This window comes from Heloderma suspectum, chromosome 13, assembly GCF_057233095.1.
Source record: "Heloderma suspectum isolate Gila_16-S chromosome 13, 16-S_ref, whole genome shotgun sequence".
In the NCBI taxonomy this organism is placed as follows: Eukaryota; Metazoa; Chordata; class Lepidosauria; order Squamata; family Helodermatidae; genus Heloderma; species Heloderma suspectum.
In genome coordinates, this window is record NC_139470.1 from 27,667,439 (window position 1) to 27,681,138 (window position 13,700).

At 52.4% G+C, this 13,700-nt stretch overlaps 2 protein-coding genes across 3 annotated transcripts; both read left to right on the top strand.

Annotated features, from left to right (window-relative positions):
- The first annotated feature begins 2,534 nt into the window (after positions 1 to 2,534).
- Positions 2,535 to 7,625, top strand: LOC146336253 (uncharacterized). Of its 2 annotated transcripts, XM_084819468.1 has the most exons (3): positions 2,535 to 3,941; positions 5,032 to 5,181; positions 5,704 to 5,828. In XM_084819468.1, exons 1-3 carry the CDS (start codon positions 3,222 to 3,224, stop codon positions 5,740 to 5,742), a joined length of 909 nt encoding a protein of 302 aa, XP_084675594.1. In that variant the 5' UTR covers positions 2,535 to 3,221; the 3' UTR covers positions 5,743 to 5,828. The 2 variants fall into 2 exon arrangements, with proteins under 2 accessions (XP_084675594.1, XP_084675595.1); XM_084819469.1 differs by lacking the exon at positions 5,032 to 5,181 and having other exon boundaries at positions 5,704 to 7,625.
- Positions 6,526 to 12,588, top strand: SLC35E4 (solute carrier family 35 member E4). Its single transcript, XM_084819467.1, has 2 exons — positions 6,526 to 7,162; positions 12,081 to 12,588. The coding sequence occupies exons 1-2, from the start codon at positions 6,526 to 6,528 to the stop codon at positions 12,500 to 12,502; spliced, it is 1,059 nt and encodes a 352-aa protein (XP_084675593.1). The 3' UTR covers positions 12,503 to 12,588.
- Positions 12,589 to 13,700: the final 1,112 nt, after the last annotated feature.

The following is a 13,700-nucleotide window of genomic DNA, read 5'->3' on the forward strand; positions in this document are numbered from 1 at the left end:
GGCACCAACCCTTCTGGGTTTTCAGTGCCTACTGAAAGACCTTTTTCAACAGGCATTCCCAGAAAGGAAATCTTGTTCTCTATATTTTAAGTTTTATTTATTTTTATGTATTTATTACATTTCTAAACCGCCCATATAAAGTCTTGTTTTATGTACATGGCTTAATATTTTTGTTAATCTAAGCAATTCATAAATATGACTAAATAAATAAATCAGCTGATTACATATATAAATCAACTGCTTTGTTAAAGACACAGGAGCAACCTGGGGCACTTTTTCTCTTTGGTCAGTTGGCAACCTTAGACCCACGACTTTCAGATGGTGGGACAAGAAATGTTGAAGAATAAGAACGTAAGAAAAACCATGCTGGATCAGACCAAGGCTCCATCTAGTCCAGCATTCTGTTCATACAGTGGCCAACCAGCTACCTGCAGGAAACCCACAAGCAGGACACGAGTGCAACAGCACCCTCCTGCCCATGTTCCCCAGCAACTGGTGTACATAGGCATACTGCCTCTGCTACTGGAGGTAGCACATAACCATCAGGACTAGTGGCCATTGATAGCCTTCTCCTCCAGGAATTTGACCCCCTTTTAAAGCCATCCAACCTGGTGGCCATCACGACATCTTGAGGTAGTGAATTCCATAGTTTGACTATGAGCTCTGTGAAGAATTCCTTTTATCTGTCCTGAATCTCCCACCAATCAGCTTCATGGGGTGACCCCATTGGGTTCTAGTATTGTGAGGGAGGGAGAAAAATGCCTCCCTATCCACTTTCTCCACGCTGTGCGTAATTTCATATACCTCATGTCTCCCCTTACCCTTTTTTCCAAGCTAAACAGTCCCAGCTGCTGTAACCTTCCCTCGTAGGGGAGAAGTTCCAGCCCCTCGATCATCTTAGTTGCTCTTTTCTGCACTTTTCCCAACTCTACAATATCCTCTTTTAAGTGCAGTGACCAGAACTGGACACAGTATTCCAAGTCAGGCCGCACCATAGATTTGTATAGGAGCAGTATGATACTGGCAGTTTTATTCTCAATTCTGTTTCTAATTGTGCCTAACATGGAGTTTGCCTTTTTTACAACGGCCACACACTGGGCTGACATCTTCACTGAGCTGTCCACCACAACCCGATGATCTCTTCCTTGGTCAGATCCCATCAGCATATACATGAAGTTGGGATTTTTTGCCCCAACGTGCATCACTTCACACTTGCTTCCATGAAACACATTTGCCACTTTGATGCCCACTCTCCCAGATTGGAGAGATCCTTTTGGAGCTCTTTGCAGTCCCTTCTTATTTAACCATTTGGTGTCATCAGGAAACTTGGCCACCTCTCTGCTCACTCCTAATTCCAGATAATTTTATGAACAAGTTGAAAAGCATTGGTCCCTGGTTACATCCCTCCATTGGGAGAATGTACCATTTATTCCTACTTTCTGTTCTTTAACCAGTTACTGATTAATAAGAGGACCTCCCCTCCTATTTCACGACTGCTATGTTTCCTCAGGAGTCTTTGTTGAGGGACTTTATCAAAGCCTTTTGGAAGTCCACGTCAACAATATCTACCAGATCACCCCTGCCCACATGTTCATTGACACTCTCAAAGAATTCTTAAAGGTTCATGAGACAGGGCTTACCTTTGCGGGATCCCTGTTGCCTCTTTTTCAGCAGGGCTTGACATTCTATATGCCTGCTAAGTTTATCTTTAATAATACTTTTAACCAATTTACCTGGAGCAGATGTTAAGCTAACTGGCCTGTAATTTCCTGGATCCCTTTTTAAAAATTGGTGTTACATTGGCCATTCTCCAGTCCTGTGGTACAGAAGCTGAACTTAGGGAATTACATATTTTTGTTAGAAGATCAGCAATGTTATATTTGAGTTCTTTAAGAACTCTAGGATGGATACTCTGGGCTGGATACCATCTGGGCCTGGTGAAGAATGTTCACCTAAGGGAGCAATTCTGTGCCCACAAGGCAGCATCTGGGGGTGGGGAATAGGATAGTTTGGTTTCCTGGGTCTAAGCTTGGAGCCAGGGCTCCAAGCCAGGAAACTGCGCTCCCCTCCCTATCCCCTCCTGGCTTGGGTCGAGAGAACTGCACTGGCTACCTCTCTGTGCCTGGAAAACAGAGTGTGAAGATGGGACAAAGGGGGCGTACCCGGGATGGGGAGGAGACCAGGCTGCCAGCCCTACGATATCTCCTATGGCTGCCCCAGCCTTCATCCCTCCACTTGCGAGGTGCTGCTGCCAGACAGGTCTGTCTAGCAGAAATGCACCACTCCCCGCCTGCCCTGCATTGGATACTTGGCAGCCTCTGAGTTTGGAGGCTGCCAACTATCTGGATAGGATTGTGCCCTAAAGCATGACTTGTTGACTGAGGATGATGGGAGTTGCAGTCTAACACATCTAAAGGGCACCAGGTTGGGGAAGGCTGATCTACAGCAAAGTGGGGCAGATTCTGTGCAAATGAAATATATATATAATGTTCTGCATGCTGACTGAGATCTAAAACAACAAGTCTTGTGGCAGGTTAAAGACAAACACATTTATTTATTCTGGCATTAGGTTTCATGGATGCATGAAGTGTCAATCTCAAATTGGCAGATCTATATACACGTGAGTGTGTGAGGGACATGTAAACAATTTGTCAGAGGAAACTGAAATGCAATGAAGTACAGACAGTGATAATTCCCGTAACAGTTGCCATTTACAAGATGCTGCTGGGCGATAACACAAGAGTTGCAAGGGCGATCAGATTAACACACTGAAATGCAAAACTGGAATGCAATGAAGTACAGACAGTGATAATTCCCGTAACAGTTGCCATTTACAAGATGCTGCCGGGCGATAACACAAGAGTTGCAAAGGCGATCAGATTAACACACTGAAATGCAAAACTGGAATGCAATGAAGTACAGACAGTGATAATTCCCGTAACAGTTGCCATTTACAAGATGCTGCCGGGCGATAACACAAGAGTTGCAAAGGCGATCAGATTAACACACTGAAATGCAAAACTGGAATGCAATGAAGTACAGACAGTGATAATTCCCGTAACAGTTGCCATTTACAAGATGCTGCCGGGCGATAACACAAGAGTTGCAAGGGCGATCGGATTAACACACTGAAATGCAAAACTGAAACGAGGGAAGTACAGTGACTAGTACCTAAGCGTGACCTTTCACAAAACCTTGTGGGGTGATAACAGACACTGGGAATGGTGAGCCGATCGCCCCACGTGCGATGGGCAACGACCACCGCCTTTGTCCCTGCTCCAGCCACAGGGAACGGAGCCGCGCGTCCCCCCGGCCCGCCCGGCGCCCGTTCGCGCTGGTCTCCGCCTTCGCACCGCCTTTGTTCGGGGGCGGCCTCTCCGTTGCCTTTGCTGCCGCAGGCCAGCAACGCTCCGGAAGCGCCCCCGACCGGCCTCTGCCGCGCTCCCTTCCCCGCAAGCGGGCCGGGGGGGGGCGGCCGGGTGGGGGCGGCCGGCGCAGCTTCGCGCCCGGCCCCCCGCGCTCCGCCACGCGCGATCTCCTCCGCGGGCGCGAGGGGGCGCGGCGAGAGCGCGCTGGCCGGCGCAGCTCCCGCTCCGGCGCTGGGCATCCTCGCCCGGCGCTCGTCTCGGGGGCGGGCCGCCAAAGAGCCGGCGCGCCCTTCCCCGCCGCCGGGTCGTGCCCGGGGCCCCCTGCGCCGGGGGCGGAGCGGCGGCGCCTTCGGGCTCGCCGGGGCGAGGCGGGGGCGCCTGGCCGGGGGACCCCCGGCGCCCTCGCGCGCCACGCCCGTGCGGCGACCGCCCGGCAGCTTCAGGGCCCGGCGCCAGCCGAGCCGAGCCGTGCCGAGCCGAGCCGAGCCGTGCCAGGCCTCCTTCGGGGAGCCGGGCGGCGCGGCCCCGCTTGCTGCCGCCTGCGATGGCGCATCAGCGAGCTCCGCGGGTAAGGTAAGAGTCACCTTGAGCGCGCCGCAGCCGCCCTCCCTCCCTCGGCCCGGCCCGGCCCGGCCCGGCCCGGCCCGCCAAGATTCGGAGAGGCAACGAGGGCGGGTTCAGACGTGACGCGAGCCCTCCCCTGGGCCAGCGCGGCCTGCGAGCGCGGTTCGCCCGTGTGAATGATGGAGCGGTCTGCTGCATGGATAGACCGCGCTTTCCTCAAGGCGGTTCTCATGGCTCTCCTCCGTTTTATCCCCACAGCAGCCCTGTGGGGTAGCTGAGGCTGAGAGTCAGGGGCCCCGCTCGCACGACCAAATGGCCCGCGGTTCACAAACTACGGGCTGTTTGTGAGCGCAAGCGAGTGCGTGCGCTGCTGCCTCCCACCGGCCTCCACGTCCTTTTGGGTCGCAAAACAACCCTGGGTTGTCGCAAGGTGCGAACCCGGCCCTCCGGGTTTTGATCTGTGGCTGGTTGTTGGGTTAAAGTTCTGGGTTGTTTAACCCTACAAAGCCCAGAGGGCCGGGTTTGTGCAACAGGACAACAACCCAGGAAGGAGGCAATCTGAAAGAAAGTGGAAGTGGCAAGCGGGCAGGAGGCAACACGCTTGGTCACCCCACAAAGCCACACCGCTTGATGTATGTGCATACACCAACACAGACCCCCCCCCCCATGAACACACATTTCAGTGGGCAGGGATGGGGCGATTTAAACCTCCCCACTTTGCTCACTGGGATGGGATCACTGGGAGGAGGGGAGGCCAAAACTTCTCCCACCCCCAACCATCCCCTCTGAGATTAGTGTTTCTACAGAGGAAATCACTGGAGGGGGGCGTGATTTAAAATCCCCCAGTGAACCTGACCGAGATCACTATTGGTGCAATCTCAGCAGTGGTGGAATTGGTTGAGGCAGGGGGTGGGTGGGTGGGATGAGGCCAATCTAGTCCCAGTGCCGTAACAGCGGTTCTTTCCCAGCAGCCCTGCTCTTCAGCTTGGCTGTGCGGAAAAGCGGGTGGGACTCCTTGGGGACTTGTTGGGCCACACTCAGAGCAGTGGAGGGCTGCGGGTTGCCCACCCCTGATTTACGTGGACACTTTTCTTGGCAGTTCCAGCGGAAGCGGTCAGGAAGGGACGTGGCTTTGACTTCTGCATATTTGCCTGAGAAAGGCAAGCCTTTCAGCATTGAAGGATGGTGTGAAGCAGCCATCGTGTTTGGGGGCCCTGTTGCTGGCAAACAAATTTCAGCGTCAGCCAAGGTAGACTCTTCCGTACCTGCCGGCCAGAGATTCTGCCTCCATGAGGTCTGCTTTCTGGAACCCATTTCCTGTTGGGGGACACCTGCCCACCGGTGCCTCTTTCCTGACTGGTTCAGTCTTGTCGCTTAATTTCTAAACGAAGACATGCTGGAGCTCAGGCATCTGTTTGGAAACGCCCATCCGCTGATCTGGGGGGCCTTCTGTTCCCCTTAAGCCCGGCTGTGTGGGGATTTTCTGATCATCAGTAGCAAGGGAAATGCACTGTGCACCAGCTCAGAGGCTTCTGCTCCTGTTTCATCTTGCCCTGGGTCCAGCCCTGCCCTGCCATTGAAAACAGGTGCTCAGCTGAGCGCTGGCACAAGGGAAGCCCTTCCCAGCCTGGTGTAAAAGGGTTGCATTTTTGCCGCTGTGGTTGTCCCTTGCTAGGAGTTAAGCAGGGATGCTGACACAGTCTTTCGGAGTCTCCAGGGTGACTGTTTGTTTAGGATGCTCCTGACTGCTGCTTTCTTTTTGTTCTTGCAGTCTGCACTCCATAATCCCAGGGGAGCAAGCCACCAATGAGTTGCCCTGGGCCATCCCATGCAGCACTTCTCTTGTCTGGCTGCGTTCACTTTAAGGACCCAGGCACATGATCGGCTGTTGATGTTTTGTTGCCATCGGTGCACTCCCTGGTTACATGGAGGGAGGAGCCTCCTGTCAACCGGCAAACCATCAGAGTTTCCGCCGGCTTCTGCCACATTTGTTTGCACATGGCCGTTCGCACAAGGCGGCAGCCGGCAGCAGACGCAGCTTAGCCTCTCCCGGAGCCGGTCAGCGTGTTGGGAGGGCAGGCCAGGAACCAAAGCACAAGACCTCTGCAGCCTATTCAGTGCCGCTGGTCAGATCCTCTGTTTAACAGGACTGGATGGGCCCCTGGCGTGTCCAAAGTGATTGCTGGATCCCTGTCCCCTCGGAGTTGATACAGAAGAGCTGAGATCACAGGCATTCCAACCGAAGGCGAGTTTTCTCCCAAGTTCCAAACACCCTGGGGTTTCTTCCCCATCAGTTCCAGGCTCCCTTGGAGAAAACCCGCAAAGCAACTGACGGATCCTCACCAGGCTGCAGTTGGAAATCTGATCCCGGTGAGTCACTGGGAGTGTCCGTTGGAAAGGAGACGGGGAAGAACTCAGTCAGCTGGCTGAAACATTTCTGTGGGCACCGAGGAGGCCTGCCAGAAGAGAGTGCGCTAAGGCAAGACTACTTGGTGAGGCACGGTGATCTAAGGGAACCCGCGTGTCATCTTTGGTGTCTTCAGAGCTGTCCGCAAAGGGACTCGTTCCCACCCGTGCCAGGCTGCCGCCCCCGATGTGCCCGCCCTCTCAGAGGAGAAATGAAGCAGGGATGAACTCTGCCGACGGAGCATGGCTGCCCTCGCCCTGGAAGCTGGATCCTGGCCAGGGCGGGGGGCCGAGGCCGCTCGCCCGGTCACTGCACGCTCTGCCGCTCGTGGCCACGGTGTTCGTCTGGCTGGTCACTGGCACCACTATGTCCAGCCTGAACAAGTGGATCTTTGCCATCCACAATTTCCGGTACCCGGTGCTGCTCTCGTCCCTGCACATGCTGACAGCCGTGGTGGTGGGCAAACCCCTGGCCACCCTCCGGGCCAGCAGGACTGGGAGCCCTACCCTCAGCCCTGAGGCTAAGGTGAGGGTCTTCCTGCTGAGCATGACCTTCTGTGCCAGCGTGGCTTTTGGGAACTTGGGGCTCAACTATGTCCAGCTGGATTTTGCGCAGATGGTGTACACCACCACGCCACTCTTCACCCTGACCCTCTCCAAGGTGCTGCTGGGGAAACGCCACCACCTGCTGCAGTACGCAGCGATGGGACCCATATGCTTGGGAGCCTCCTTGAGCATCGTCGGGGAGGTGCATTTCGATCAAGCTGGCTGCTGCTTCCTCTTTGCTGCTACTTTCCTCCGCGGACTGAAGTCCATACAGCAAAGTGAGTTGCTTTCAGGGCTGCATGTATGCCATGATTCTGGAAGAGCATGGAATGTGCCAAATCCAGCTTCCTGTGAATCTTAGCTTTCTTTATTATTATTTTAAAAACGAAGTTTCTAGTCCTTATGACTGTAGAGATATGCTTAAAAGTGTGTGGGAGAAAAGTGCATCTTGGGAACAAGATTTCCAATGGTGAAGGGTGGGGCTTGACTGCTGTGTTTACATCCTTGCCTTTCCCGTGATTACATTGTGAACAAATCATGTAAATTAGGCCTATCTGCATAATTACTTTTATTTTGCATAAAGTAGTAACTAACTCTTCAATGGGGAGCAGAAATCCAGTTGTGTTAAATCTCCCCAGTTCCAGTGTTTCAACCCAATTAGATTCATTTGTTCCATTTGTATGCTAAATTTTAAAATGTTGAATCGAATAGACCAAAAGGTGATGTTTTGTTTGGAATACTAGATCTTTGTGTGGAGATTTTCCTTGGGAAAGGTTTCATCCTTAGCCAGACTGCTGTCTTGGAAGAGGAACAGCCTCATTTCAACTTGAGTGTGTGAGTGAGTGAGTGAGAGAGAGAGAAAGAGAAAGAAAGAAATTTAGAAAACAATCTGTAGCTTTTGTTGTGTAACAGAATCCAGAACCCTCTTGTGAAGAAGATGCTAGTGACAGACTGCAATCCTATACACACTTTCCTAGGAGTGTATCCCATTGAATTCAATAGAACTTACTTCTGAGCAGACATGCATAGGATTTTGCTGTTAACACTGTTCTATTCTAAACATCCCTGTCAATGTCTATCTAGTTAAAGCGGGTAAGGACATAGAGCAATACGACAATGGAACCAACTCCCTAGGGAGGCGGTGGGCTCTCCCACACTGGAGGCGTTCAAGACGAGGCTGGACAGCCATCTCTCAGGGATGCTCTGACTTGGATTCCTGCATTGAGCAGGGGGTTGGACTCGATGGCCTTGTAGGCCCCTTCCAGCCCTACTGTTCTATTATTCTATGTGTGCGAACTTTTGCAGAAAGTCTCTGTGTGAGAGAGAGACAGAGAGAGAGAACTCCCCAGAATTCTTTTGTCCAGGTATCCTGGACTGATCTGTCGCATTAGCAGGAACAACTTCCACCAGCTTTATCCGTGACAGAATTTATTTATTTATTTATTTATTACATTTATATCCCACTTTTTTCCCTCTTTTGAGGAACCCAAGGTGGCGTACATAACCCTCCTACTCTCCATTTTAGCCTCACAACAAGAAGCCTGTGAGGTGGGTTTGGCTGAGAGTGTGTGACTGGCCCAAAGTCACCCAGTGAGCTTCCATGGCCGAGTGGGGACTAGAACCCAGATCTCCTGGCTCCCAGTCCAACACTCTAGCCACTACACTACACTGGCTCTCTGAACTGAAAATGCCACAGTACAGAAGAAGAGTGGCAAAAGCCTGTAATCCTCGCATATCCTCAGTGACTCACCCAGAGCGCATCTCATCCTTCCTGAGCTGGCCTTGGGACATTTTGGGATCTGAGGCAGGAAATCCAGCTGGCAATGGTCTTACCTTCCCATTTCCATGGGGCATGATCCTTCAGGAAGTTGCCCTACGCTCAAGCCCTTTGAAATGAGCCAGCAACTGTGCCGAAGAACCTGATGTCTCTGTGGGTCTTGCACAGGAGAACTCCATGATGGATCGTGACCCCTGGGGATCAGATCTGTGTCTGTAACCACCAGTATGTACTGCCTTACCTTGACTTGTGTAGCATCCTTCACACGTCAAGGGGGGCTTGTTTACTGTAAAATTGCTGTGTCCGCCAGGAATCCACACATTTCCTTGGTTTCCAGGGAGGCTTCCTGTCACTTTGTTTTCCTGACCAGTGAAGGCAGAAGCCAAAACAGCAGTGAAACTCTAAGAAAGCCTTCCCCAATCTGGTGCCCTCCATATGTGTTGGACTATATCTGGGCTGGTCTCCCTCTTCCAGCACAGGGTCATGTAAATTCAACTTCCTCATTCTTGTGTTTTCATCAAGATGCTCAAAGAATTGCAAATGATTTTGGAGGCAAGAGCACCAGAGGCTTTATGACAGCATCATTATTATTATTATTATTATTATTATTATTATCAACCACCACCACCACCAACATCCTGGGGTTTTAGAAATTATTTATTTATTTACACTGATGCAGGTTGAGAAAGAATTGTTGCAGCCATTCAGGTTCCAAAATAGCCATGGTACATGTCAGACCTAAAGGGCCTAGTTCCTACTGAGATGTTAAATTTGTGTCCTGCTTCAGACTGCAGGTGGGGGCTCCATGATTGAATGCTCCTGTGTAAAAAAGGATTCACTACATATAAGCAACTAGCTTTCTCCCTGACTTGCTAGCTTTCTATGTGCAGGGCATTCCCTCCCCTTTGCAAGGAAGAGTCCAGCATATGCGCCCTGTGGTCTGAAGCAGCAGAGACCAAACTCCGGTTCACCATTTCAGGGAGCAAAAGTCCCTGAACCTGAATGATATTTGACAAGGGTTTAGCCCATATGCCCCTGCCCCCCCCCCCCCGAGAGCTCTCTGGCAAAAGGAGGGAACTGCATATAGGCCAGCCAGTTGAGTAAGGAAGCCTCTTAACTGCATAAACCAGAGCGGGTTCTTTGATACGCCCTTAAAGAAGCTTTTCACTTGGACTTGGTCTGAGGACCAAGTGCCCTTGTTCATGCAATGAATTTCCATGTGCCTTTATTCGTGCAATTAGCAAATGCTGCATAATCATAATTATAACCATAATAGCAGTCACCAGCAAATGCATGCATGCTTCAGCCCTTTGCCTGGCTGCAGTCCTGATCCAGGTGGGCTCTCCTCTCTGCCTGCTATTTACTTAACAAACCACAACAACTATTCACAAAATTGTTAGGTGTGCGAATAGAGTCATAAGAGCTGCTGTTGTACGTTCCCGGTGAGCGATGGCCGCTTTGCCCCTTTTCACCCTGCCGGGACAGGAACTGGGGCACACAGGCCCAGAAAGTCCAGACTGTTTTGGCACCTTGCCCGAAGTCCTTCCCCTGGTTATTGTTCCACTTACAAAAATTTGGGGGTGAAGTTTAGGGTGCTTCCAGCCATTGGCCTTCTCCAGTGATGTCAGTGGTTTTTGCAAGTGGCTGATGCGCTACTGCTCATGAGCTTTGGTTCCCTGTGGGAACCACGCTTGCTGACGGGATCAGCACTGGGGGCTGGGGACCAGCCAGCAAAGGGTGAAACTGGCAAACGTAACTTCAGCACACACGCCCTGCGCGCGCGCGCACACACCCTCCCACACCGCTCCTGCAGTCATATGAAATATGACTGCTTTTATTTCTGAGTTTGCAGCACCCACCTCTTCTGGGTGAGGAGGTGTCTGGCAGCAACTGGCAAGCAGATCACTGCAGCTAATCCTGAGCCATGGGGCCAGGCCACCCAGTAGTTTATTTCTTTGTTTGTTTTGAATGTATTTTTACATCCTTCAACAAAAAGTTCTCAAAGCAGGTTACATAGTATCACAGGGGTGTTGAACCTCTTTCAGCCCGAGGGCCAAATCCAGTTTTGGAGAAGCTCTTGGGGGCTGCGCTGCAGTGGTGGATGGGACCAAAGGCAAAAGGGAAGGGGTCCAAAATACCAGCTTATTGTAGCTTGAAGCTCTTCGTGCCAAGAATGAGCCTTAGGAGAGGCATTTCTGCCTTGAGAATGGGGAGGGGGGGACTGCACAAAAGCCAGGAAACCACCAAAAAATTGGTGGTTAGTGGGAAGGGGCTGGGGTCAGGGGAACCCCATAGGTCCAAATTGGGACTCCAGTGGGGCTGGATTTAGCCCCTGGGCCTGAGGTTACCCCTGTAGTATAAGGTGGTTTGCAATCCTGGTTTGAATAAAATTCCTTTTAGACATGGGGAGGGCCAGCTTCCACATATAGATCTCCCACCCTAGAGGAAAGAACCAGATTCTCTCCCCTCACCCCCTGATGTCTACTCAAGCTCTGGCCGTCTTAGCTTCAGCAGTGGGGCAAAGAGAGCCCTTCCTTTGAAGCACCCCCCCCCCGACAAAATGTGGAAGCGATAAAAATGTCAGGAGGTCAAGGCTGATCTGGCTGGCCCACTCTCCTGTTGGCAGCTGACTCAATGGCAGTAAAAATCCGCTTGACGGGGTTGCCCCGCTCCTTCCCCATCTTCTTTGGTAAGGTTCAAATAATGTTATTTTCTCTCCATCTCAGTCAATCAGTTATGATTCAGAAGCTGCTCTTCCTTGGGGGTTGGGGGGGTGTGTTATCCTGAGAGACAAGCCCTGTCCACATGGACCACGAATTCCTTGTTGTTGCTGGTGGTAGGAATCCTTCATCGGTTGTTGAAAGTATCCATACAGCACAGACCAATATTGGCTTCATGTGCCCCTTGCAACTGTCATGGCTTCCCCCAAAGGATCCTGGGAACTGTAGCGTGAAGGTAGTAGGCATTCTCTGTTAGATATTCCTAGTTAGATATCTTCACAGGACTACAGTTCCCAGCGGCCTGAGGAAGAGGGAATGATTCTTTAAAATGGTTTAAGTCCGTAGTGTAGCCGTGACCTGAGTTTCCTTCCGTACAGAATTTCACCCACCAGGGATAACGATCCTGGTATCGCTAGTATTATCCCTTATCTGGGGATAAAGGAGGGGTATGTGAACCTCCACTCTTGCCTGGGGCCATTGATTCTCACTCCTCTTGTGTCAACCTCTGGATCCTCCCCTTGACTGTGTGAATGAAATGAAAGAGAGTGGTTTGTTCTCCAGTTATAACTGGCTGTATAAGCAGTAACCACCCACCCACTCCTGAAAGTGCTCGCCCTTGTTTGAAGCCCCCCCCCATCTCTGCATCCTCAGGGCTGGGTTCCAGTCGGCCTCCGTCTGACCCCCTTGTCTCCCCCACAGGTACCCTGCTGCAGGAAGAGCGCCTGGACTCCCCGACTCTGCTCTGCCTCACTTCCTTGCCCAGCTTCTGCGTCCTCTTTGTGGCGGCGCTGGTGCTGGAGGTTGGTCCCGCCTGGGACGGCACCCTGGCCTATGGCGGCAGCCTGGGGGCCTGCATCCTGCTGAGCTGCCTCGGCTCGGTGCTGTACAACCTGGCCAGTTTCTCCGTCATCTCGCTGACGTCCGCCCTCACCATCCACGTCCTCGGGAATGTCAACGTCGTGGGCAACCTGCTGCTCTCTCATTTTCTCTTTGGGAGCCACCTGACTTTGCTTGGCTATGCGGGCGTTGCGCTCACCCTTTCGGGGGTCTTCCTGTACCATCACTGTGACCGCATAGCTGCCTACTGGCACTCGCGGGCCGGGCAGGGCAAAGAAGAATAAGGGGAGGGGGCTCTGTCAGCCCTGAGCGGTGGCCGGAACGGTGGCTGCTGTGCAAGCGAGTGCGTCTCCTCTGTCACCTCGAATGCAGCAGGCCTCTTGGTCATTCAGGTCACCCAGGTCACCAGGTGGGAGAGTCTTGGGAGGGCGTCTCCTCCCCAGTCTCCCCTGATTAACCCCCAGCTTGCCCCAAGCCATTCTGCACACTGGGCAAGAGCTATGGCAAATGGTTTCTAGGGGCCCAGGAAGCAGCTCTGTTGTGGGGCAGGCTGCATTTTTGAATTCTCCCCTAGATTTGTTAAAGAAATCCTGCCCCCGTGGGAGATAATTCAAACACGCAGCCTCTGAGAAGAGAGGAGGGGATGGCCTAGTGCAGCCTTTCCCAACCTGGTGCTCTCTGGATGTGTTCGACTGCAACTCCCATCGTGCTGGCTGGGAATGATGGGAGTTGCAGTACAACACATCTGGAGGGCACCAGGTTGGGAAAGGCTGCCCTAGCGCCTCTCTCTGGCAGCAGCTGTCACTCGCCTCTAGGGTAAGGGCTAAATATTTGGAAAGCAAGTTTGGACTATGGAAACGTTTGAAGGCCAGAAGAGGCTTTCGCGGCATAATAGACGTCTTGGCCAAATTCTTCTTCCCGAGGAGAGGCAGCAACTAAATCGCATGCAGCGCTGACGTTTGCTGCTGCTCTTTAATAGAAGGCTCCTTGCACTAAGGTAGCCTCCGGGGCCCACGGCCACTGGCATTTCCTTTTTTAAAACAATGTTGGGAACTGGATGTGCTGTATCGTACCTCTGGCCTCTGCAAGCCACACGGCAGCTGTGCCAATTTGTGTGTCGGTCCCCACCAGCCCGCGAGGCAGCCTGAAGGCATCGTGGTGCTGATGCCCATGAGAGGAAGCGGTGCAGAGGTCCTCTTTTCCTTCAGGAGAGCTCCCACATGCATCCCATTCGGTCCCAAAGCACTGAATGTGCCGTGGGGAGGAGCTCCACTAGGGGAACATGCCCAGGTAGATGAAGGGTTGCCCATCCAGGGGAGGGGTGGGTCTGTTTCCGTTCAGCAATGCCAGCTAGGGAGGAGGAGAGTAGTGCAATTGCATGTCTGCTTGCTTTCACGACTGCCCTCTGCCGGATGGAGTAAATTAGGTGTGTGCATGCAGGTGTGTGTGATGCAGATGCACACACGGTCACTGCTGTCCTTT